The sequence below is a fragment of the Stigmatopora nigra genome, chromosome 1 (genome assembly GCF_051989575.1).
Source record: "Stigmatopora nigra isolate UIUO_SnigA chromosome 1, RoL_Snig_1.1, whole genome shotgun sequence".
In the NCBI taxonomy this organism is placed as follows: domain Eukaryota; kingdom Metazoa; phylum Chordata; class Actinopteri; order Syngnathiformes; family Syngnathidae; genus Stigmatopora; species Stigmatopora nigra.
The window spans coordinates 7,751,694-7,775,693 of NC_135508.1; the positions used below are offsets into that span (position 1 = coordinate 7,751,694).

The 24,000-nt window shown below is 39.0% G+C and overlaps 1 protein-coding gene across 1 annotated transcript; it reads left to right on the top strand.

The window, feature by feature from the left end:
• Window positions 1-745: 745 nt before the first annotated feature.
• On the top strand, window positions 746-23,623 carry LOC144206334 (cholecystokinin receptor-like). The gene is made up of 5 exons (XM_077731276.1): window positions 746-1,487; window positions 10,299-10,547; window positions 15,833-16,094; window positions 19,630-19,760; window positions 21,014-23,623. Exons 1-5 carry the CDS (start codon window positions 1,340-1,342, stop codon window positions 21,610-21,612), a joined length of 1,389 nt encoding a protein of 462 aa, XP_077587402.1. The 5' UTR covers window positions 746-1,339; the 3' UTR covers window positions 21,613-23,623.
• The last annotated feature ends 377 nt before the right edge of the window (window positions 23,624-24,000 follow it).

Here is a 24,000-nt window from a genome sequence, read left to right on the forward strand (position 1 = left end):
TAAAAAGGCCAAATGATTGTCATCAAATGCAAAAAGCAACAAACGATTTTTCCCCCACCAGATGGCAGAAGTTTCTGATATACTAATGACTGCATATCCTGCTTGTCCACTTTTTCCTTGTTTTTTTTTTTCCTAGTGGGGTTTAATGGGAATTTTCTATTGCAAAAATAATGACATTGGCTTGATAATGTTTGGGAAGCACATAGTTGAATGGCAGGAAGACTAATGTTGCTTTTCGATTGGGTGGAGGTGATGCGGTAAAAAAAAAAAAACTTCATCACAAAGCAGCCAAATTCAACAAATCATCAGACCAGACCATGTCTAGGATTTGGAATTAATTGTAAGATAGCCAACTCAAAATGGCACATGAATTTGTACACATTTCTGTCTCCCTGTCCTCTTCAAAAATACCGATGGTTTGAATTTGGCTGCTTGGATGTCTGCTCTCACAGAATGCTCTTACTTGAAACCAGCTAAAACTGAACTACAAGCTCCTGGTTTTCCCACTAAATGTACCGTGAGCCTAAAAACCAAAGCATATTTGAAGAGCAGATATGACACGGGTGGCCAACTCCAGTCCTAGAGAGCCGCTATCATGTTTGTTTTCCACAATTCCCTCCACCAACACACCTGAATCCAATAATCAGGATCGTTATCAAACTTGTGGACAGCTTGCTGATGAGTAGATCATTTGATCAACCTTAATTGGCTGCCAGACAATCGCATGGCTCAAGGAGATGGACAACAACACTCATACCTAAAGGCAATGTACTAGAATGTTTAACTAGCCTTGGATGCCTATATTTGAGATATGGGAGGAAACTGGAGTACCAGGTGAAAACCCATGCAGACCTGGGTAGATCATGCCAATTCTGAAGACCCATTTCATGATGAGGGTCTTTCATATGATCTAATCATCTTATTTAATCCATCATTTCACAATATGTGGCATGTTTTTCTGAAGATGCATTTCATGATGAAGGTCTTTCATATGATCTTATCATTTTATTTAATGAATGATCTTTTCTTATTAATATAACTGAAAGGACAACTTTGAAGCAAGCTCCTGATTGGCTGTTGAGATTTAGAGAGAGAGAGATAGAGAGAGAGGGAGAGGGAGGAGAGAGAGAGAAGAGCTCCATTCCTCCACAGCCTCGGTTTCTGCAGTCTACTAGCTTGGTTCCTCAAGGCTACCTGCATTTTGTTGTTTTTTTTTCAATTGCTAGTAAGTGTTCTTTGGCCAATCTAGCGAAGTTTCGTCCATTTGGCGACTTGGATTTGAAACAAGAGTGATTGCAAGTAGCTGCAGGTGCGAACCCCGGCAGCGGCGGTGCACAGAATGTCTCTGCAGGAGGCAAACGTGAGCGTGAGCGCATCGGAGATGCCCGGCTGCGCGGACCAGTGGAATATCAGCGTGGAATTGGCTGCTTTCAACATGAGCTGCAACAACCATTCGGACCTCCCTAAAACCATAAACCGACCCAAAGGTAAAAAAAAAAAAAAATCAATTTTCTTTATCTTTTTAAGTTGGCATTATCTTCTAAATTTCATCCTTAAATGTAAAAAAAATGTCTTTATAATATAATATATAATGCTTGTTCTGACTTATATAAATAATGCTATGATTCTTTTGCCAATTGTATTTTCTAAATTATTCAAATTCTTTCCATAGTGATGGAATGAATAAAAGGATTAAAATGCAAAAACTGGCCTTTCAATAGGCTTTTACACTTGATTGTCTCTTCAAACATTTTTCGTAGACAGATGAGCAATCTAAAGATGAGTTTGGAAAAAAGGTGAAAAACATTACATTTCCATAACTAGCTTTTTACAGCAAATGCAACGTATTACAATCATGAGAAACTTAACATTATATTAACCTCGACTATTCTGTATTATATATTTAAATATATATTCCTCACTATTGCTGTATATGTATATACTTATACTACATTTTAAACTAGGGTAACTTGTTTTAACAGATTTTTTTACACAGGTAGCACTTAACTAACGATAAACATCAAATATGACTAACAATAGGGGAAAACAATTTAGAAAAATCCTAAATGGTTTAAAAAAAAAAAACAATTCCAGACGTGGTTTAAGATATTTTCAAATGGATTGGGCATTAATTCTTTCTTCTGCCACGAGAGAGGGTCTTCATAGCACTAGTAGTGGTCCTTAGGATCTTCTATCCATCCTTTTTTTTTCTTCTAAAAAGCTTCTTTAGTCAATTTATCATCAGCCAAACATGTATTCACCACCAGCTTAGTTCATTGATCAGATCTGACTGGGGTTTCCCCGTGTTCCCCAAAGCCAAAACGATGGTTTTGGGTTCACCTATATATAACAAGAACAGGTTGATTTCTGCTTCAAAGCGTCATTGCGTTGAAGCTAAAATTGTGGAATCGAGCTCATCTAATGGCCATTTTCTCCGATAATGGTAAAAATGAGGGTATTCCTACCACACTTGGCTTTTTATTGATCTTGTAATCATATGCAATGGAGCCTCAAGCTTGGCTGACTGAATGCAATGCACAGAAAGGCCACGGGGATCTGGAAATGAGATTTACGCCATTTATTTCAGTGCTACAGTTGTAAATTATTCATAGTATTCACTCATTTGCACACATACAGTTGGAGTCAGTGTCGAGGCAGACACATCACCTTTTGTGGCTTGTCCAAATTAAATCATTAATTATTGCTAACCACAATTTCCCCACAATTGCTAACAGAAAAAAGCCTTTTGAACTGAATGATATGTACAAATTAAGCTTGTGTGCGTTTTGAATGTAGCATTTTCACTTTGTTTCTAGTTCCTGTGATGGAAAAAAATGAGTTGTGTTTGCCAGATTTGGAGAAAATATAAGACCACATTTGATTTTTTTATCGCACCTTTCAAAGATAAAGCGCTCAAAATGATGTATGGTAGACAAAGCCTGAAATAAAGCCTGTCAGCCGTTAAAATTGATTGAAAAGACCTGGTTCAGAGCCTTTAGATCCTTTTATTATATTTTATTAGTTTTTTTTAATCAACGGGAATGTCTGAAGGCAAGTGCACAATACACTTAACCTGACTTTTTTTTTAGATTCAATAGAAGAAACCATGCCTGATGATTGTTGGGATTTTAAATTGGCTCCGGTGGGGAGCCACTGAGGGGATTTGAGAGCATCCCCAATGTGAAGCTATGGATTTCTGATGAATAGTAGGGAACGTTCTATACGAGAGTTGATTATTAAATGTCAATTGTCTTTGACTTGCACCTTGCTCCAAGCAATATCATCAATGGGCCAAGATCCTTTTATTGTCATGTTTAAAACATGTCAGCATGCTTTTAAAGTCTGCGTTTTATGTCCATAACGTGCAAGCGGTGGTGAGTGGACATGCTGCTTGTCAAGTAACATGTGGATAGGGAATTTACACGAGTTGTAATTCTTAAAAAGAGGCAGCTCTGCTATAATTCAGCCTCCTCTAGTCTTGCGAAAGGCTCCCCTTTAAATAGACGCATGCTCACGCCTACGGTACATGTTCTTGCATCCTACGCTTTCCTAGTTAACAGTTCTACTCTATTCTCACCTGCTGACAAATTGACTGCATTAATATCCATATAATGTGCAAAGTTTCCTAACAAGACCATGCAAGCAATTAATTCAATTTGCGTGCTGAATTGGGGGCTACCAGCGAGTTTTATGAGCTTTCCCGAAAACGTCCACGTCGTAGAGCGGGGGTCGAGAACCTTTTTGACAGAGAGAGCCAAAAAAAATCATATTTTCAATTGTTATTCATTAGGAGCCATACTCGGAATTCACTAGAAGTAAAAATACACGAAAACGTGTGCATTTTTAGTCATTTAACAGCCTTTAAAGGAGAAAAACTCCCAGAATTATATTGACAAAATTGTTACCCTGATGCTAATCAATGGGATGCATGCATGCAGAAAAGTTTAATTAAAAACTGGAAGATTAAAGCGACTCTGGATGTAGTGTCCAGATTTTAGCTCACAGTTTAGCGGAGAGCCATAAGCACCCATCAAAAGAGCCACATGTAGCTCCCGAGTCAAACTCCCTTTGGTCTACGGGCCGAATATAGCTTAATTTGAGATCAAGCGGGTCGGACCAGTGTACTCATTGAAAAATTACATAGAACTAACAACAAGCCCACTTTTTTCCCTTGTATTAGTCATTAATACTAATAATTAGGGCAAAGAATGAGTAAATTATCAAAATGTTTATTAACAGAATTTTCCTTTTACATTATGAACAATATATTATGAACAAGAGAATAACATAAGAACATAAATAAAGTATGTGCAATTTTAACAACACTTTTACACAGTTAAACATATATTTAACTGTGTTTAAGTGTAAAACACTGCGCTCCCTAGGGGATAATACAAGAAATACAAATTTTAAAGAAAATTCTTTTTTTTTTATACAATGCAGCTTTCTTCCCCGGGCCGTACCAAACCACCAGACGGGCCGGATCCGGCCCACGGGCCGTATGTTTGACACCTCTGTCGTAGAGTATCATCAATGTGTCCGACCCTACAGGAACAACTAATTGAGTCGAGTACTGCTGCGTCAGTAGGTTGTCTTGCAGAATTAAAGCAGTCCTGCACATTGAGTGATGTCAAAAAAAAATGGCCACTATCTTAATAGGAACTAGCAAAGCTGTGCTGTCCTAATGAGACGGCGTTATGTATGAGTATAAAAAAAATGCACTCATAAGCAGCCACCTGTTTTTCTAAAGAACTGCCAAATCTGTATTCAGCCAAGTTTATATTCAAGTATGCTCGACATCAGTTTAATGGGTTTAGTACAGTAGGAGTTTGAGGTTTTTTTATATGCACAAGACGTCTTGGCTAAACTTCCTCAGTATAAAGTACGTGTACTCCATACTTAAATGTCTCTAGAGATAACGCTGGTTTGCAAGTAATAAATGGAGATACAGTACCAAGCGTGGCAGGGAAGTTGAGTCACTTAATGGCAAGCAGCAAGTTTGAACTATCCTTAAGAAAAGAGACTTCAAGCGGTTTTATTGCCACAAGTTAATTGGCAAAATCAACTAAACTAAGTATGTAAAATGTACTTCAAAGAATTGACTAAGGAATTACTTGCACATCATTGGCAGGCTAATAAATTACAGTGGTGGTGCTAGTTGAGTTGACCAAACTGTGTAACATTCTGTGTCTAGAAGGATAAAGTTACAATATATATTCTTTATCATCTGCATAGAGCATTTTTTTAATATGCAAAGGATCCTTTTTAATGTCAAAGTTTGTGTATTGTTTTACAAGCATAGTTTTGGTCCCCAAGGCACCCATTTCTTACACTCATAAAAAAAGCTGAAGTAAGAATATCCAGTTTTACAGAGTCCGCTGAAATCCCCGGAGAGAGAAAGCATATTGAGCGATAATGTATTTTACCTTCTTATGCTAGAATATTTGACAATGTTTTCCTATCTGCTTATTTCATTATCATTTAACATGGTGTAGTCTAAAAGAAAAATTGGCTGCGCCATTCTAGTATTGGATTATTCAGTATGTAAATTACCGTATTTTCACGACTATAAGGCGCACTTAAAAGTCTTAAATTTTCTCCAAAATAGACAGTGCGCCTTATATATGGAAAAAACAGAAAACGAAAAACTACCATTGTCGGATATTAAAAAAACAAACGCCTGAACTGAAACAATACTGTAAAATATGCAGATGCCATCTTAGTTTACAAAATCTTCCATCATTTAGCTCCTCCCCCACTGCAAGATTTTATACCAAAAAAATCCAAAACATTAACAATGGCTGGCTCTAGAGGTGACTGTGTAGCGAGTGCTTCATACCTGGAAGTCAATAGCAATTACCGTGTTTTCACGACTATAAGGCGCACTTAAAAGTCTTAAATTTTCTCCAAAATAGACAGTGCGCCATATATATGGAAGAAAATGTCATTCATTGAGGGTGCGCCTTATAGTCGTGAAAATACAGTAATTGAAAGCAAAAATTGCTGTACTTTTAGGACAGTAAAGGAAAGCTAACTGTTGCTCGGATTTGGACGAAATAACTGGTGAAATAAAGCGCTACAAACTCCTCAGCCATTGCAGCTCATTACCAGATGATCTTTAGAGTGGGTTATTTGCGCCAATCAATCATGACTGGCAGTCTGCTATGAAGCATCTTATCTCCTCCCAGCGATAAAAAACAAACGACATAGGGTGTTGCAACTTTAATGATCCCGTCGGGGCAGCAGAAATATGGCGGCGGTCGGCCATGATCCTCCGACAGACATGAAGTGCATTTAGACGCTTTGCTTAAACGTTTCCGTGTCAACACTTTGGAACGTGCTCCACAAACATTTATAAATGTGGCGCACAGTTGCCGCAGTTGCTCCGAGGGAGTGGATAGAAACAAAGTGGATTGTCCAGGACTGCAAAGGCCCACGGGAGTCGGCATAGCGCTATAGTGCTCAATGAATAGATCATTCCATTTTCACTCCACAGTACCACAAGACAGACTGCTACTTGGGTGAGCTCCCATCTCTGACATCTGTGAAGCAGCTAGTCTTTTTATTTATCTTTTTATTGCTGCCAATTATGTGGTAACACAGGGGCCAAGCGCAGATTTACTTTTATACAGCGTTAGCGAAGGGTGAAATGTGATTAAAATGTCCCCTGCAGCCGCCTGTCATCCCATAATTGCTTTTGTAATGATTTCAAACCATTGCTTTTTATGAGAAGGTGAAATACACTAGTTGTGTGACACAGCAAGTGGCGAACTCCCGTTGTGCTTCTTTGTCAAATGCAAATGGTTGGTTAAGTATATATTTGAGTTTCATGAAGCATCCAGAAAGACCTTTTTTTCAGGGCCAATAAGGTTTAAGATGATGAATGTGTAAAATTAAATGCTGTCTTGAAATAAATACTTCGCCTAAGAGTTGTATAACAGAATGAAGAGAATATCAGTACAATCTCATTGCATTTGTCCAAGTTCTAATAATCTAAAAAATATATTTGCATTCAATTTTCGTGATGACAAAAATCCAGAGTAATCCAGTCTATAGGATGCCCCGGTCTTTTCTTCTCCCTGTAGCCTTGTTCTTCCTTATCCACACCTCTCATTTATGCACAACTTTTCTGTGGGTTTTTGGTGAATTTAAATTCCTGTCCTTTCATTCCCTTTTAAATTCTATTGTAAAAGTTCCTCTACCTTTTTCACTGACATCATCATCTATGAATCTCATGCTCCATGGACATTCCAAACTAACTTCAGCCTATCCATCACGACTGCAAACCTGAAGGGACTCGAAGCTGATCCCTGAGGCACATCCAACTCCAATTCAAACTCTCCCATCACAAGTGTAGAGCATGCTCCCCTTGTACATGTCCTTGTACATGCACTTATCTTCCACTCTAGAAGTCCTCATTCCATAACAGTTCCTCTCTGTCATTTGCTTTCTGTAGATCTAGAACAGGGGTAGGGAAGCTATGGCCCGGGAGCCACATGTGGCTCTTTTGATGGGTGCATCTGGCTCTTTGCTAACTTGTGATCTAAAATATGGAAACCGATGGTTACAGAGCTGAGCTACTTTGTCTCCAGAGCTGCTTCAATCTTCTTTTTTTTGCATTAGACTGTTCTGGAATGCATATTATCATTGATTAGCAAATGCATAAGAATCTTGTCAAAAGTATCCAGTTTTTTCCACTTTAAAAGTGGTGAAATTACAAAAAAAGAAAAGAAAAAGGCGCCCATTTACATGTATTTTGACTTTTAAATTTGGAGTATGGCTCCCAAGGAATAACATTAGAAAATATGTGTCTCTTTATCCCTTTTTTGTTCAATTCTGCACGTCAAATAATTATAATCTGCTGGGCTAAGTAATGCAAAGTTATTGGAATCTTGACTTAAGATCTTGGTCAACTGACCAAGCATGTAACTCGATTTACTAATGAAACATATTTTCTCCTTTAACTAATTGACTGAACCTGGCAGCGACAGAAGTCCAATCCATTTTGACTAGAAGGGCCTGCCGTGATGGACACTGCCGCCTTCCAGTCAAAATGAATTGGATGTTTACAGCCATCAATGTCAGTGAAATATAATTATTCAATGCCATGTGCATGAATTGAAACGCTTCCATGCTTTTCTTACTGCTTTTTTTAAACAATAAATACAGTGCAGTGGTTTAACTTTAAGCAGAAACGGAAATCTGCAGGCTGTGTTATGTCTTCCAACTAGGCTGCCAAAATTAATCGATTCATAAATTGACAGCTTTCTCGATCGTGCTAATCGATAGATCATATTTGGATATTCAAATTAGTATGAATTGTTTGCAATTATTGATTTAAAATGAGGAAACACAGGAAATGATCTACAATCTTCATTTGAATTTCATCATAAAACAGAAAGTTGGCACTCATTCACTTTATCGGGCCACACAAAATGATGCAGCGAGCCAGATTTGGCCCGCGGGCCGCCACTTTGACACCAGTGCTCTAAGGACTCCTCCTTTGGCTACAGTGTATCAATTTTTACTTTTTCAACATTCCTTGTGGGTGTTTCATTTTGCATGCTGTTGACATCTTTTTCAACATTTCTCGCCCAATTCAGTTGAATAGCAAATTAGTATATAATTGTTTGTTAATTTTAATTTAGGATTGAGCTCACAAATTGATGCAGCAAACTCTTGGACAAGAGTTTTTGGAATAAGAGGCCATCAGCTGTCTATCATGCACATTTGGCTCTGGTCTCTTTAGCTCTGAGTTTTCTTTATTCACTCAATTTCAACCCAGGCAGTCAAGGTTGACCTTCTGCTCACAAAGCCACGATTCGATTCAGGTTTTTACTATTGTGGGAGCTTTTTCCTGCCTGTTGAGGTCATTATTCCTTTCATTCCTTTCGAATTCAGTTTTTCTGGCATTGCTCAATGCGGGAAAACACTGTTATTAATTGGTAGTACATTCATTAAGTTAAACAGACAAACTTCAGAACACCTTACGCCAGAGGTAGGGAACCTATGGCTCGGGAGCCATATGTGGCTCTTTTGATGTGTGTATATATGGCTCTCCGCTGTGTGGTAAAATATGGGTATCGCTGGTGAGAGGGTTAACCCTAACCCGAACGCATCAATGGGAGCGTCACGCTGGAACTGTGGTGCCGACATGATCTGTCAATCATAATTTTTTTCTTCATTAGACTCTTCTGCATGCAGTCTCATTGATACTCATTGATTAGCAACAGCTCAAAATGTTCTCAAAAGAATTCAGACACAATCAAAGTAACAAAATGATGAATAAATTCACACGTTTTCATGTATTTTTACTTTTAAATTCTTAGTATGACTCTCAAAGAATAATGTTTGAAAATATGAATTGTTTATGGCTCTCTTCGTCAAAAAGGTTCCCGACCCCTGCCTTACGTATTTGACCAAATTTTATTGATATCACAACATATTGGAAAAAAAAGTATGTTATTTGGCTGTGAAGACAAAGTGGTAAATGAAAGTAGCAAATATAAAAAGACATTTCGTTGATGCTTAATCATCATTGCACTGAGTGCAATGCAGTGTGACCTCCTGAGCCAAACTGCGTCTGGAGGCTGTGCCGCAGACCTTCCCACTTGTGCCTCGTCACCATTGTTAATCAGAGTGCTCAGTCAGCGCGACGCTCGCCGACCTCGTCCTGTCACACGCGCTCATTCTCAAATGGCTTGGCAGTGACAGACTGGGGAGAGCGAGCGAGCAAGCGAGGGGAGTGCCCCTAAAAGATCGACGAGCATCTCCCTGTTGAGGGAAAGAAAGAAAAAAAAAGCTCTTGACTCATTTTACCGCTTTTGGGTGGAAAACCCTGTGTACAAATATTGATTCAAATTGAAACTGATATTTAATTTTGATCTCCTTTTTCCAGTTTGAAAAAATGCTAATCCATTTTCTTCCTTTCATCTTCAAGATGACAAATATTGAAATAAAGACATTAATCTGTTTAATTTAAGACTGCAGTTTCCAATGTAAAGCTTAGCTTTTTTGTCAATTTTATGGTCAGTTTACCCACTTTTAGTGTTTGCCTTGTCACGGTTGTCAAATGTGAACCCATGCGTGGATGACGTGGGCAGTTTTGTCAGTTGAGATTAATGTTCCAATTATCTCGTGACATTTCATTCAGTCCGTCTTTTCTCTGTTAACCCGAGCGTGAGAAATAATTTTTGATGAATGACTCTATTTCCTAATTGAGTGCAAAGTCTATCACGACTACCCTTGGCAAAGGAGATTCTATAAATCCCATTTTTTTGGTTGTGGTCTCTCCTCAGAGATGGACACACTACGCATCGTGCTCTACATCCTCATCTTCCTTCTCAGCGTTTTTGGCAACCTGCTCATCATCATTGTGCTGGTTCTCAACAAGCGCATGAGAACGGTCACCAACTCCTTTCTGCTGTCCCTTGCTATCAGCGACCTGATGATGGCCATCTTCTGTATGCCCTTTACGCTCATCCCTAACATCCTAGAGGACTTCATCTTTGGGGCAGCCATGTGCAAGACGGTCGCCTACTTTATGGGTGAGAACAAACTGCTTTCTGGCTTTTATTGCAAAGCTCCGTGTGTTTGCATGTTCTCACTATGCTATCTGCTTACCGATAAGACCAAATTTTGGGAATGTGCGTCTATTTGCGTCCTGCTGTTGAACAGCACCACCATAAAATTCAACCCTGACAGGAAAAATTTAAACTCCTTAGCAGCCTTTGACGACATTCTTTGGCTTGTAAATATTTATTTATTTATTCCTTTTCTGTTCTGCATATCCTCACAAGGGTGGAGACTACCCAAGCCAAATTCTTTAAATGAAAAAGAAGATACAAATGCAATATTTGTTTGTGAAAATGTGCTCTCAAATCTAAAAATATTTGGTTGAAATGGTCAGTTCGATCAAAAAGTAGTGAAATTTTGCTTACCAATATTTTCGGAAGAGGAAATACATTAAAAGATGAAATTTGACTAAAGATTAAAAATTTTAATCTTAGAAAATACCCAATGAGGATTCCCTTGCATATATTTTTGTTTGCTTGTTGATTTTATTGCTCTGTGAGAAATTTACAAGGTACTATCTTTACAAATAGATAAATATTGTTCATTGCGACGGACATTTACTTTTGGTGTGCCAATTAAACTGGCAGAAATTGCAGTTTCAATAAAAACTGGGTGTTAAAGAAGCTTTTATTTTCTATAGCGCTTGCTCTCTTTACCAATGCGGGTCACCTGTTCCAGCTGACTTGAGAGTGATTGTCAGTATAGGAGAGGGGGCAGGGTTTAAGTAATCAGTTGCTTTTCTTTATAGTCTACACGGAGCCTTTTTCGCTATTACTTTAATCAATAGTCACATGTTCAAGTCTCCAATCATTTTAGTGTGATGACTGATTTTAAGTCATAGCTGTGGAGCATTATAATCACATGTATTAAATGGATTTTATACCTTACACAAAGATATGCCCTGCTCTTAAATCAGGTGGTATGAAAAACACTGATGATGGCACCAAAAACAACCAAAGTGGATCGACTCCTCAATAGCCATTTATTATGTTTCCACAACTCAAAATGTTGAATGGACTTATATTTGTAGGTGCTCGGACATTTGGTCGCCGGTCTTTTGGTCTCTGGTCTTTTGCTCGCTGGTCTTTTGTTCCCTTTTGGTTGCCGGTCAAATGGTGATAGATAGTTTACTGTTAAAGCCAGCTCTCAAAATTATATTCATGAGAGAGTTTAATATCTAAGAGGGAGAGTTTAATATCTGAGAGAGAGAGAGAGTTTAATATCCAAGTACTGTTTAATATCAAAGTACATTTGACCGGCAACCAAAAGGGACCAAAAGACCGGGGACCAAAAGACCGGGAACCAAAAGACCGGGGACCAAAAGACCGGGGACCAAAAGACCGGGGACCAAAAGACCGGGGACCAAAAGACCGGGGACCAAAAGACCGGGGACCAAAAGACCGGGGACCAAAAGACCGGGGACCAAAAGACCGGGGACCAAAAGACCGGGGACCAAAAGACCGGGGACCAAAAGACCGGGGACCAAAAGACCGGGGACCAAGAGACCGGGGACCAAGAGACCGGGGACCAAGAGACCGGGGACCAAAAGACCGGGGACCAAAAGACCGGGGACCAAAAGACCGGGGACCAAAAGACCAGCGACCAAACGTCCGGTCACGATATTTGTATAGCGCCTTTCAACCTTCATGCCACTCAATGTGCTTTGACAGTATGACCCTCTGTCAGTATCTTTCTCATGGATCTTTAGACGGGGTCACCTGAGGAGGGAATTGAACCCGCAACCTTTGGGTTGGGGAGCAACTACCACTGAGCCAGGTCACTGAAAAAAATGACAAATTGCATGAGTCCCAATGCATTCTTTTGGGCCGCCAACCGTTTGGCTGACAGCCTGTCGGAAGTGAGCTCCGACAATTATGTACTTGACATCTAACAAGAGCCGCTTTTTCAAAAAGGCTTCATTTGACTTGTCGGAGGGTAACCACCGTGCTACAACAGAGCACCAGTGGTCACACATCTTTGCAAGTGTGACATGACGATGAGCTGTCAACTAAAGTCGGGCAAGAATGCTTGCAAGGATTTTATTGGGGTGAAGCATCAGGAATATTTGACATTTCGGATTTCTTACATACGCAATTTGGTGTGGACTTCAATAAGATTTTATTTCCTCTGAGTGTTGTAGATGGCTTGCCCTGAATTAATTAAGAGAAAAGTTGAGGATTTTGCCCTTTTTTGACAGGCATGTCAGCTTTGATTTTCAAGGTTTTTCAGTTTCATTTTGATCAGCAACCTTTCATCACAAGCATGAAATTCCAATTTTTTTCGTCAGCTTGAGGGATAATGTCGTTGGGATACCTTTTTTTTTTAGAAGGGTCAAATCATACTATTTTTATTGCAGCTTTCATACTGAAACTGGTAGGGATGCAACACTATCTGTTGCGATATATTAGTTTAAGGATACTCAAAGTGAAGGTGAACAAAATACACTATCAATTATTGTAACATACATTTTTAAAAAGAAATAAATAATTTTTTGTAAAATTGCTATACACGAAGTACCGTATTTTCACGACTATAAGGCGCACCCTCAATGAATGACATTTTTTTCTGTATTATAAGGCGCACTGTCTATTTTGGAGAAAATTTAAGACTTAAGTGCGCCTTATAGTCGTGAAAATACAGTAATTGCTATTGACTTCCAGGTATGAAGCACTGACTACACAATCGCCTCTAGAGCCAGCCATTATTGATGTTTTGGATTTTTTTGGTATAAAATCTTGCAGTGGGGGAGGAGCTATATGATGGAAGATTTTGTAAACTAAGATGGCATCTGCATATTAAACAGTATTGTTTCTGTTCAGGCGTTTGTGTTTTTTTAATATCCGACAGTGGTGTTTTTTTTGGTTTTCTGTTTTTTTCATATATAAGTCGCACTGGATTATAGGGCGCACTGTCTATTTTGGAGAAAATTTAAGACTTAAGTGCGCCTTATAGTCGTGAAAATACGGTAATAGTAAGAATTGTGGCTTTGTACCATCGGGCATAGAAAGAATCAAATTTTTATCATCTTAGCATTGGTGTTTTAAACCCTTAGAAAATTGGACTAAAAAAAATCCTTCATAGGATAATAGCAAAGACGCAAAAAAAGTCAATTTTTATACCCTCATTCAAATTTAATAACCACGAATCATAACCTCTACAGTCAGTGGCAGTTATTGGATAAATGCAACATTTTCTCTGGCTCTGAGTGTTGCCTTTAACCAAGCTTAGGATGCCACGAGGTACTGTTGCCACTGGCGTGATGCAATTAGCAGTCAATGTCCTCTGTCAGCTTGCCACTTGCCTCAAAGCCACCTTTTGCATAATGTAATTTTTTTTTCATGCACATTCTGTGATGAGCCCAAACAGAAGAGAAGGCACAAATTGACTTAGTCATTCATGTGGCATCATCAGGAACAGTCTTATTTGCATAGTGGATAAAAATTTCAAACGCATGAAAAAAAAACGTTCACCAAACTGGAGGTAAGGTTTGCATCTTTTTTAATAAAGCCTAAATAGTGAATAATGAGAATTCAGGCACGCTGCCTCAGTTAATATCGCTTGAGAACTTTGAAAGTGTTGCTATGGTAATTGTTTGAGGAGAGAGCAATTGGATGGAAATGTTCTTCCAACAAGTAAATCATATGTTAATGGAAAAATTGTTTTTTTCCCCTCCCCTCTTAGTTTAATAATTTACACTAATGAACAAGTTGTAGTTGGGCCAGATCTTGCAAATTGTGCTCTTGTTTCAGGGGGGAAGCTAATTGGATGGTTACAGACTGTTGAGGGCGCCTGGCCACTTTTAGCTATGCAATGAATCCCTTTGCTCCTTTCCCTCAAGATGCCACTAAACTTGAACCATTTTACTGCGACTTAAATACGTTTGTGTGTCATTTGTGCTTGTCTGGCTCACCGAATTGAATTTGCCAAGCTTCCAGCGCTTGCTAAAACTGCTGCTCCCGGTGTGCATCAGTCATCTAGTAAAGTCTACTCCAAGGTGTAACAGAGGAGATGAATACAAATTCTTGTTTGGCATACTGCTCAAAAAACATGCATGCTTGCTCACTAAAATGTAACATTCACAGTTTTATGATGAGTTTGGGTGGGAGTTGATTACTTCTACCACGTTATTGTACTGAGACCATTTTCCCTCCTGTGATCCCTTCAATATCAAATCCAATTTTCTGTAAAAAATATAGTAAAAACAATATGACAATTCCCTAGTTGCTTTTTGCCTGCATTCTCTCGTGACCGGACGTTTGGTCGCCGGTCTTTTGGTCGCCGGTCTTTTGGTCGCCGGTCTTTTGGTCGCCGGTCTTTTGGTCGCCGGTCTTTTGGTCGCCGGTCTTTTGGTCGCCGGTCTTTTGGTCGCCGGTCTTTTGGACGCCGGTCAAATGTACTTAGATATCAAACAGTACTTAGATATTAAACTCACTCATGAATATAATTTTGGGTGCTGGCTTCAACAGTAAACTCTGTCACCATTTGACCGGCGACCAAATGTCAGGCGACCAAATGTCAGGCGACCAAACGTCCGGCGACCAAACGTCCGAGGACCGCATTCTCCTATATGCCTCCTCAATTTTCTCATGTTGTGAAGCGGGTGTCAGGCCTAATTTTTTCTCTTCTGACTTTCAGTATTCTCTAGGACAGAAGTGCATTGTCCCCATAATTTTGGTTAACAAAGCATGCAGCAGGCACTAATCTTTAAATTTCAGGTAACAATTCCTTATGCCTGGTTATGCTCCAGAGAGCTAATCTTTGAGAGTCTTACATCAGCCAACACCGGAACGTTCCGTGTTTTTGTAAAAGACAAATTGATTGCGAAAATGCAATTTCAGCTTTCAGGACAGGATTTGTAGTTGAAGGATCCGGCTTCTTCAGGCTAGTAGAGCAGTACTGGTTATCCCCTGAGGTAGCCTTTTGTAGGCAGGCTTATTAATGTTATTTATCACGTCCCGCCTCATGACTATACACTCTTTGAGCTCACACTGTGCGGAAGCATTCGCCTTCATCTAAATGCATTGATGGTTTCGTACGGGAATGACCCTGACATCCTCAAATAAGGGATACATTTTTACTTGTTATGGAACACTGGCTTAACTCATTGGTGGCCATTGTCATTGCTAGAGAGATGAGCCAGCCAGTCTTCACAGAGCTTATATAAATTGAATAGCTTTCATTTTCAATCTGTTCATCTTCGTGTTTCCGCATTTGAAATGTCCCCAAAACCAAGCCAAGTGTTCTTTTGGTCCCGCAGGGCTCTCAGTGAGCATCTCAACCTTCAGCCTGGTGGCTATTGCCATTGAGAGATACAGTGCCATCTGCAACCCCCTGAAGTCCAGAGCGTGGCAGACTCGTTCCCACGCGTACCGTGTTATCGCCGCCACTTGGGTGGTCTCTCTGCTCATCATGATTCCGTATCCAGTGTTCAGCATCATCAAGACTTTCCGCAAAGCCAACGGCACTACGGGCCACATGTGCCGCCTCACCTGGCCAAGTCATCATGCAGAACAAAGCTGGTGTGTAAGCATTCATTTTGATTCTGTCACTTGTTTTTACAATGCCTTTTACAAATACAAAAACAATAAGAAAGAGGTTTTCCTAGGTATATAAAAAAGACTACCAAGGGTTATTTTTTGATGGATCCTGCACTTCTTGATTTTGGCCTCAGTGTTCAGGGACTTTTTGGCCTTTTTCCTTTATTGACCAACTCTATCATAAACAACTTATACGAGTTTGGTCACAGCTGTGGAGTATTATTTTCAACAGCTGTTGTCATTGGCTGTGACCCCTGTGCATTGCTGTTGTGTTATGCAGCGTTATATATGGTCATATCTGTAAATATACATGCCAAGTTGATAGACGCAATTGGCCTTGTTTGCTGGGTTGTGGTCAACAGTGGCTCGTTGGAATTTTGAGCTTTTTATCACTGCATGTTATCAAACATCAACTTTACAAAACTATGATGTATGTAGTGTTGTTTTATACATCATAGGCTGTCATTTACATAAAAAAGACGACAGAGTTGGGATGCCAATCTATACCACTTAATGAAAAATCCCACAAAAATGATAGGTTTTCCCAAAAATGCATTTCTTTCAAGAATTCACAATGCAGATAAGACGTATATATACACCCCGAATAATATCTCAAATTGAGAATGACAAGCGAACTTTTGCATTTTGAATTTCAGCACATTCTTTATGTTTTTAACAATTTATTGCCATGCTCCCAATGCCAAAGTCAAACTAATATACTTCTACACGAACAGGGACTTAGAAGAAAAATGTCAATTGGCAGCTATGACCCAAGACATTAAATGTATTGAGTGTAACTATGAATGACATTTGTCATTGATGCTTCTACATTATGAACCAAGGTGAGCCCATGATAATGTCATTGGAGCGGAGAAGTGGTATAATATTATATATTATATAATGTTCTATGTTATATATAATATAATCCTATAATGTTATTTGTTAAGTGAAAAAAATGCATTATCTCAATTAGAAATACTAGTTAATTAAATAAAGAGAACAAAGAAATGATGAATTTATAGCACGAAATGATTTATTATTCATTTAGCATGATTTACACATTCAAGAAAAAAGTAGTGGATTGTTGTCTAGGTGGACAAAAACTTTTAATTATTGCTCAGTATCTCCACCCGTCTGTCATGTTCCCTTAAGATCTTTAAAAGGCGGCACAAATCGATGGAGACAATGTGAAAAAAAATATCAACCGTCGTTGAGATCGATTTTTGTGACATGATGCTTCAAATTGAGGAGCCATAATGAAAAAAAATTCTTCTGCAGATGTATAATGCCAAACTTTTAGAGACATAACTCCTCAAAAGTTTGTGTTTTTTAAAATATTTTGTTTGATGGATTAAAGAATAAAAATGGTATTGATCCAGAACTGTATTCACACATTTGCACATCTCCTGATGTATTTGCAGTAGATCAATCTAGTGATGTAAGGACAATACTACATCTCTTCTGGGGTTTGGGCTCTTTTCAATGTAAAGTGCTTCAATCTACTTGAACATTTGTATCAAACAGCCAGCTGACACCAGACTAAAGCCTTGGCTTCTTTTAAAAAGGGTTCAAAGCGAGACATTAGAATCTCGTGCATGGGCAAAACCTTGGTTTATAGAATTGTTGCCATCAAAGTGGCATTCATTCGTTTATTTTAAGTTCACATCACACATAGGACAGCTAAAAAAAGCCATGGAGAATCATACCATCTTTTTTTCATTAGTGCAAGATGAAAGATGCCCGCCTCTTTTTTTTTCCTCATTAAAAGCAGAACACAAATTGCTTTGGTAACAAGCGTATGTTCAATCATGGCAGTTTTCTCCATATCAGCGTCATAGTTAGGTCTCCGAGCTGATTTAATTGCCATTGCTGTCGCTCTATATTGCTGGCAAAAGAATGACTTGTTTAATTTCATGTTATTACAGAAGAGTCACTCCAGAGAGTCAATTATATTTGCAAAAGTCATGTATATGTATGAAGGTGACGTTTTGCCTGGAAAATAATTATAATGATTTACCGTATTTTCACGACTATAAGGCACACCGCATTACAAGGCGCACCCTTCAATGAATGACTTTCCATATATAAGGCGCACTGTCTATTTTGGAGAAAATTTAAGACTTAAGTGCGCCTTACAGTCGTGAAAATACGGTAATTGCTATTGACTTCCAGGTATGAAGCCCTCACGACACAGTCACCTCTAGAGCCAGCCATTGTTGATGTTTTGGATTTTTTTGTATAGAATCTTGGAGTGGGCGAGGAGCTATATGATGGAAGATTTTGTAAACTAAGATGGCATCTGCATATTTAACAGTATTGTTTAAGTTCGGGCGTTTGTGTTTTTTTAATATCCGACAGTGGTGGTTTTTCGTTTTTGGTTTTCAGTTTTTCCATATATAAGGCGCACTGGATTATAAGGCGCACTGTCTATTTTGGAGAACATTTAAGACTTTTAGGTGCGCCTTATAGTCGTGAAAATATGGTAAATGAAATTATTTATATTTCTCTAAAACTACTGTCTTTAAAGTCTCTTTTAATGTCCTAGCAGCCACAAGTTAGGTTGAATATAAATAAATAATAACACTTTACTTTGTTTGTCTCTCATGGTCGAGTGTGTTTGGTACATTTCTCAACCCTAAGGAAATAATTGGCTCTGCACAAAAAAAAAGAAAACGTTTTCTTCAGTTCTCTAAGGGTAAAAATTCAGACATGAGAATGCCTTATAGCTGTACACATTGATTTTCCAATGGACTTGTAAGCATCCCTTAAAGTTTGGAGTATTTGTTTTTTTTTCCTCACTGATTGTTATGGACTTTTAAATGCTACCAAAACTTTCAACATGTTTTACCTCAAAGCTAGCGGTTCCAACCTGGCAACATGATTTTTCATCCATACTTTAAAATGTTAATTTGTATTCCATTGATGCTATATGAATGGGTATTTCAGTTTTAGGGTTTTAGCCAGAGCTTGCAATATTTTCTATAACGGTTTAAGGTTTATCTCGGGACACGATTTCTAGTTTCTAAGGAAATTGAAAACACGGATAGCATCTTCCTCTACCTCCATAGTCACTTTTTTATCTTGAGCCATTCCACTGTCTCATTGAAAAAGAATAGAAAAATATATATTTTTTTTTTTCACTAGAAACGTTGTTAAGTCAGTACCTAAAGTAAATGTTTCCCTATGCGGTGTGGTGCAAATTGCTATAATGAAAAATGCCTGATAATAAAATTTTGATTAAATAACATAAGTAACTAACGGAACATTATTAGCAGTCTCACCATTGTAATGCCAAAAAAACTGAAGTTTTTAAGGGGATGCAAACTGTTGAAGTTACCTATATGTGTCTTTTTTTTCTTTTACAATCCGACCAATCAACAAAGTCTTTTGCTGGAAGTAAATCTTCCAAACAATCCTATAAAGTTGACTATTGGCTATTAAATTGTGCTAATTGCTCTCTTTGGCTTCTTTGCACTTTATCTCATCATCTTTCTTTTCTGTCTTCTCTAATTTGCAGGTATGTGCTCTTGCTCTTCATTCTGTTCTTCATTCCTGGAGTGGTGATGGCAATCGCCTACGGCTTGATCTCCAGAGAGCTTTATCGGGGTATGCGCTTTGAAATGAAACAGAGCAAATCGGAGACCACCGGTGAGTAACAACGTACAGACGACTGTTTTCGTGACTATTTCATTTAATGTTTTATGTTCCTTTAAAAATGCTACAATTTAGTAGATTATTACAGAAATATTTTGCAACCATATGCTAATGCTTTTGCCTCAGGCAGAGAATTATTTATCAGCTATTTGAGCTTCTGCACCCGATATTTTTTGCACTTAACATTTCTACATGTTAGAGGGGGAACAAAAGTTTAATCTCACTCATAGTTTAATCTATAAAATGCACTGCAGCTTTTTAAAACATCTGTGTAGGGTACTGAATTGTTCAGGTGAAAAGTGCTGATGGCACTTCACCCTCTAGTTTTCCAGCAATGCTTTTTACACTCTAGTGCACACGGAAAATGTACCTGTGCACTCAAAACACTTAAACTCATTGCGTACATGGCATTTGAATGGAATTGGAAAGATGAAATCAGGTTCGAAAAAAAAAACTTTAAACAAAACTTGATGCATTATATATTTAAAACATACTCTGAATAATTGCAATTGGCTTACATTAAATATGTAAGATATTGTGGCATGCAAAACCCCCAAAAGTTGAAGAAATCCAAGAGTACAGGGTTTTACTGTGGACGATAGGGTTGAACCCTCCAAACAATGTTCCCTCTAAGTTGCGCGAGTGCGCAATTGCGCACTACTCGCGTCTTCTCTGCGCAGCAGCAATCATATGGTGCGCAGTAAATAAAATCCAAACTTTTTTTCCCTTTTTTTTTACCCCTTTCTTCATGATGGCACCGTTTACGCGACAGCCAGTGGCATTAGCTCTGTCCACTCTTATGTTTTTTTGTGTTTTACAGCATGTTTTACATGAAAAAATTAGAGGGAACATTGACATGCACCTGCTTATGGCAGGTGTGATACTGGTGTGCCCATAGCGAGCACTGATGATGTCGCTCACACTGGTACTCAGTGCGCTCAGGGAGGTTGTCTTTCTGCCCAGACCAACGGAAAATCAGAGGGAACATTGCTTCCAAACAAATTTAGAACATGCTAAGATTGTTATTTTGGGTCAAAGTGATCACATTCAATGTCCACATGATGCTCTGCAACCAAGTATAAAATGTCCCCTAAACCTATGATAAATTGCTGTGGTTTAGCAGATTAACATTGGCAAGCCAATAGCAATTGGCAGAGCCTTCAATATTTGAAAAATGGAACACTGCACATTTGGCCTAAAGAGCATGCATCCAGCCAAATTGACTTCAACCAATGCCTTCTCCACAGACCTACGAAACGGTACCGCCACGGAGCCCAAGGGCGAGGACGACGACGGTTGCTACGTTCAAGTTTCCAAAAAGGCCTCTTCTGGCGTCGAGCTCCCAACACTCCCCACCTCGTCGTCATCGGCGACAGCTTGTTCCGCCGCCGCCAGCGCAGCGCCCAAAACCGAGCACTCCCGCAGTAACGTTTCCAAAGCAAAGCTGCAGGCCAAAAAGCGCGTCATTCGGATGCTGCTGGTAATTGTGGCGCTCTTCTTCGTTTGCTGGATGCCGCTGTACGTTGCCAACACTTGGAGGGCTTTTGACTTAAAGGCGGCCTCCAGAGCCCTTACGGGGATTCCCATTTCCTTCATCCACTTGCTTTCCTACACTTCAGCCTGCGTCAACCCCGTTATTTACTGCTTTATGAACACCCGTTTCCGCAAGGCTCTGTTTTCCACCTTTGCCTGCCTCTGCCGCAACCGCCTGTGTCGTAGGTGTTGCCCGGCCCTTCTGGAGGCGGCGGGAGAGGAGGGTACCACGGCTGGTTATTCAATGGCCCCCACCATTGCGACTTCGGTGTCCAAGTACAGCTACACCACCGTCAGCTCCACGCCCACCTGATGAGCTGCCGCAAGAGTGTCGCTACGTGCAGATGTTCATGTCCTTTTATCTGTCATTTGCAAAATGCTTTGAAACGTGTTTTGAGCCATGCCATTTTTTTCATGACTCATTCCGAGAGCATGTCGTAGAATGTTAGACGGGTGAATGAATGCTCCTGTTCTATCGGCAACAATTGCTTTGTATCATCCCGAAGAAAAGTGCCTGACATTTTGAGGGGCAAATTACAATGATTTATTTATTTGTTTGTTTTTTGCTTTTATTTTTATAACTGATTTTTTTCCTTTTTTTGCGCCAAAGCATTTTCCTAGAATTGCCGAAATGGATCTAAGGAGGGATTCCCCTTGATGCAGCAGCCATTGTTTGGTTTGGAAATGTGTAGCCTATCCTGTTGAACATTGGGCGAAAGAGAGACTATGCACTGGAATGTTTAACGGTCCGTTTGGAATTCACCTCCCACTTGCTGTACAAAGGTTAGTTATGTGTAACACTACACTACCAGCAGCCTTTCAATGTTTTTGACTACTAAAGATTTGTATTTCTTGTTGCTTGTAGAGGAGGTTCATACCAGCGACATTGCCTTATATGTCCTAACCTTTTAATAGCTAGCTGAATAACCGTAACATTTTAGTGAAGCGTAATCCATCTGGAAAATGACAATTGCACATGCCATGTCAGTGCAAAATGGCTGTAATCAGCCCAATTAGCCACAGCCCTGAAGCCCAACGTGGTGCTGACTTACCAAACATTAATGTACTTGATTCACATTTGTTTGTCTCTGCAAAAACTTTGGACCTCAACGATTAAACGTGAGTACGCACAAATTTGTGCTTAAGACAACACCTAGGGTGAATTACATTCACATGTTATTCTTATTAGACCTCTGATAATAGAGACAAAATAGTTAAACCAAAGCAGGAGCCGTTGCTGTGTACATGTATGTTGACTGTGATGTCAGTTGTACCCAATGTTCACTCTAATTTTTCATTGGTCTGGGCAGAAAGACAACCTCCCTGAGTGCACTGAGTATTAGTTTGAGCGACATCATCATTGCTCACTATGGGCACACCAGTATCACACCTGTCATAAGGAGGTGCATGTCAATGTTCCCTCTATTTTTTCATGTAAAACATGCTGTAAAACACAAAAAACATAAGAGTGGACAGAGCTACTACCACTGGATGCCGTGTAAGCTGCGCCATTATGGGGAAAGTGGTAAAAAAAAAAGAAAAAAATAGTTTGGATTTTATTTACTGCACCCCATATGATTGCTGCTGCGCAGAGAAGACGAAAGTAGTGCGCAATTGCACACGCACGCAGCTTAGAGGGACCATTGGTTGTACCAATGCAATTTTAAGATTAAAGTAAATTATGGACTGCCAGATAATACAAAATACATATCAATGACCGATATTCAGGCTTTTGTCTTTGCAGTACAACATTAGGCACTATTGGCGGACAGCACAAAGACACTGATAGGCTCAAACAGGTCAAGATTTTAGCCACAAAAAGATAGGCACACACTCTTTATCGTTAAATCTGTCAATGAAACTGATTTTTTTCCTGTTGTTTTTAGTGGAAACCCTGTGTTTAAAAAAGGCTATTTTGGTGGTTGTTTGTGTGTAAACAGTGTTAAGTCACTATAACCCCGTGAAATGCCACAAGTATACAATCTACTTGCATTGGCTTAGCTAAAACAATACCAGCATTTAAAATGTCAATTCTTGCTTCGGGTGGCATTTTGCAGGGTATACTACCGTTTAGATTTTCTTTTGTTTTTCCCATAAAACTTTCTGCTAGTGTGCATATAATGCAGGTGTTGTCTTACCCTTCAAATTTGTGATTTAGCAATATTTGATAGTGTGTGTAATTGGTCAACACGTGTTGACCTTTTTCAAATTGTAAACAATTAATACCTTGAGAAGGACTAACGATTGAAAGTACATTCATTGATGAAAAGTAATTTAATGATAAAGGAAAATCGGGGATCTGGTGTTCTGCTTAAGTGCCGTGTGTGTGTGTGTGTAAAGGTGGTTGGCTTTAAGTGTACGTTTTTTTATTTTCATTTAAATTGGATTTGTAACTTCCTCATGTTTTCTTCCTCTGCTAATATCATTCATTTTTTGAACTACAAATACCTCTTTGCTCTGCTCTATCATTATTATAATATTTTTTGGACAATTTATGCAGTTTTTGTTCCATATCGTCACCCTCTTAAAATAATCACCCGCATCATTTAGTTTTTAATACAGATTTTTTCTTTTTTTAAAATGTATTTTAATCCTAATACATACCACAAATAGTTCTGTTTTTTCATGTTTCCTGAAAAATCTTCAAAAATTACTTTGATTATTTTAAGAGGGTAAACGATATAGTTTTGTGCTACAGTAA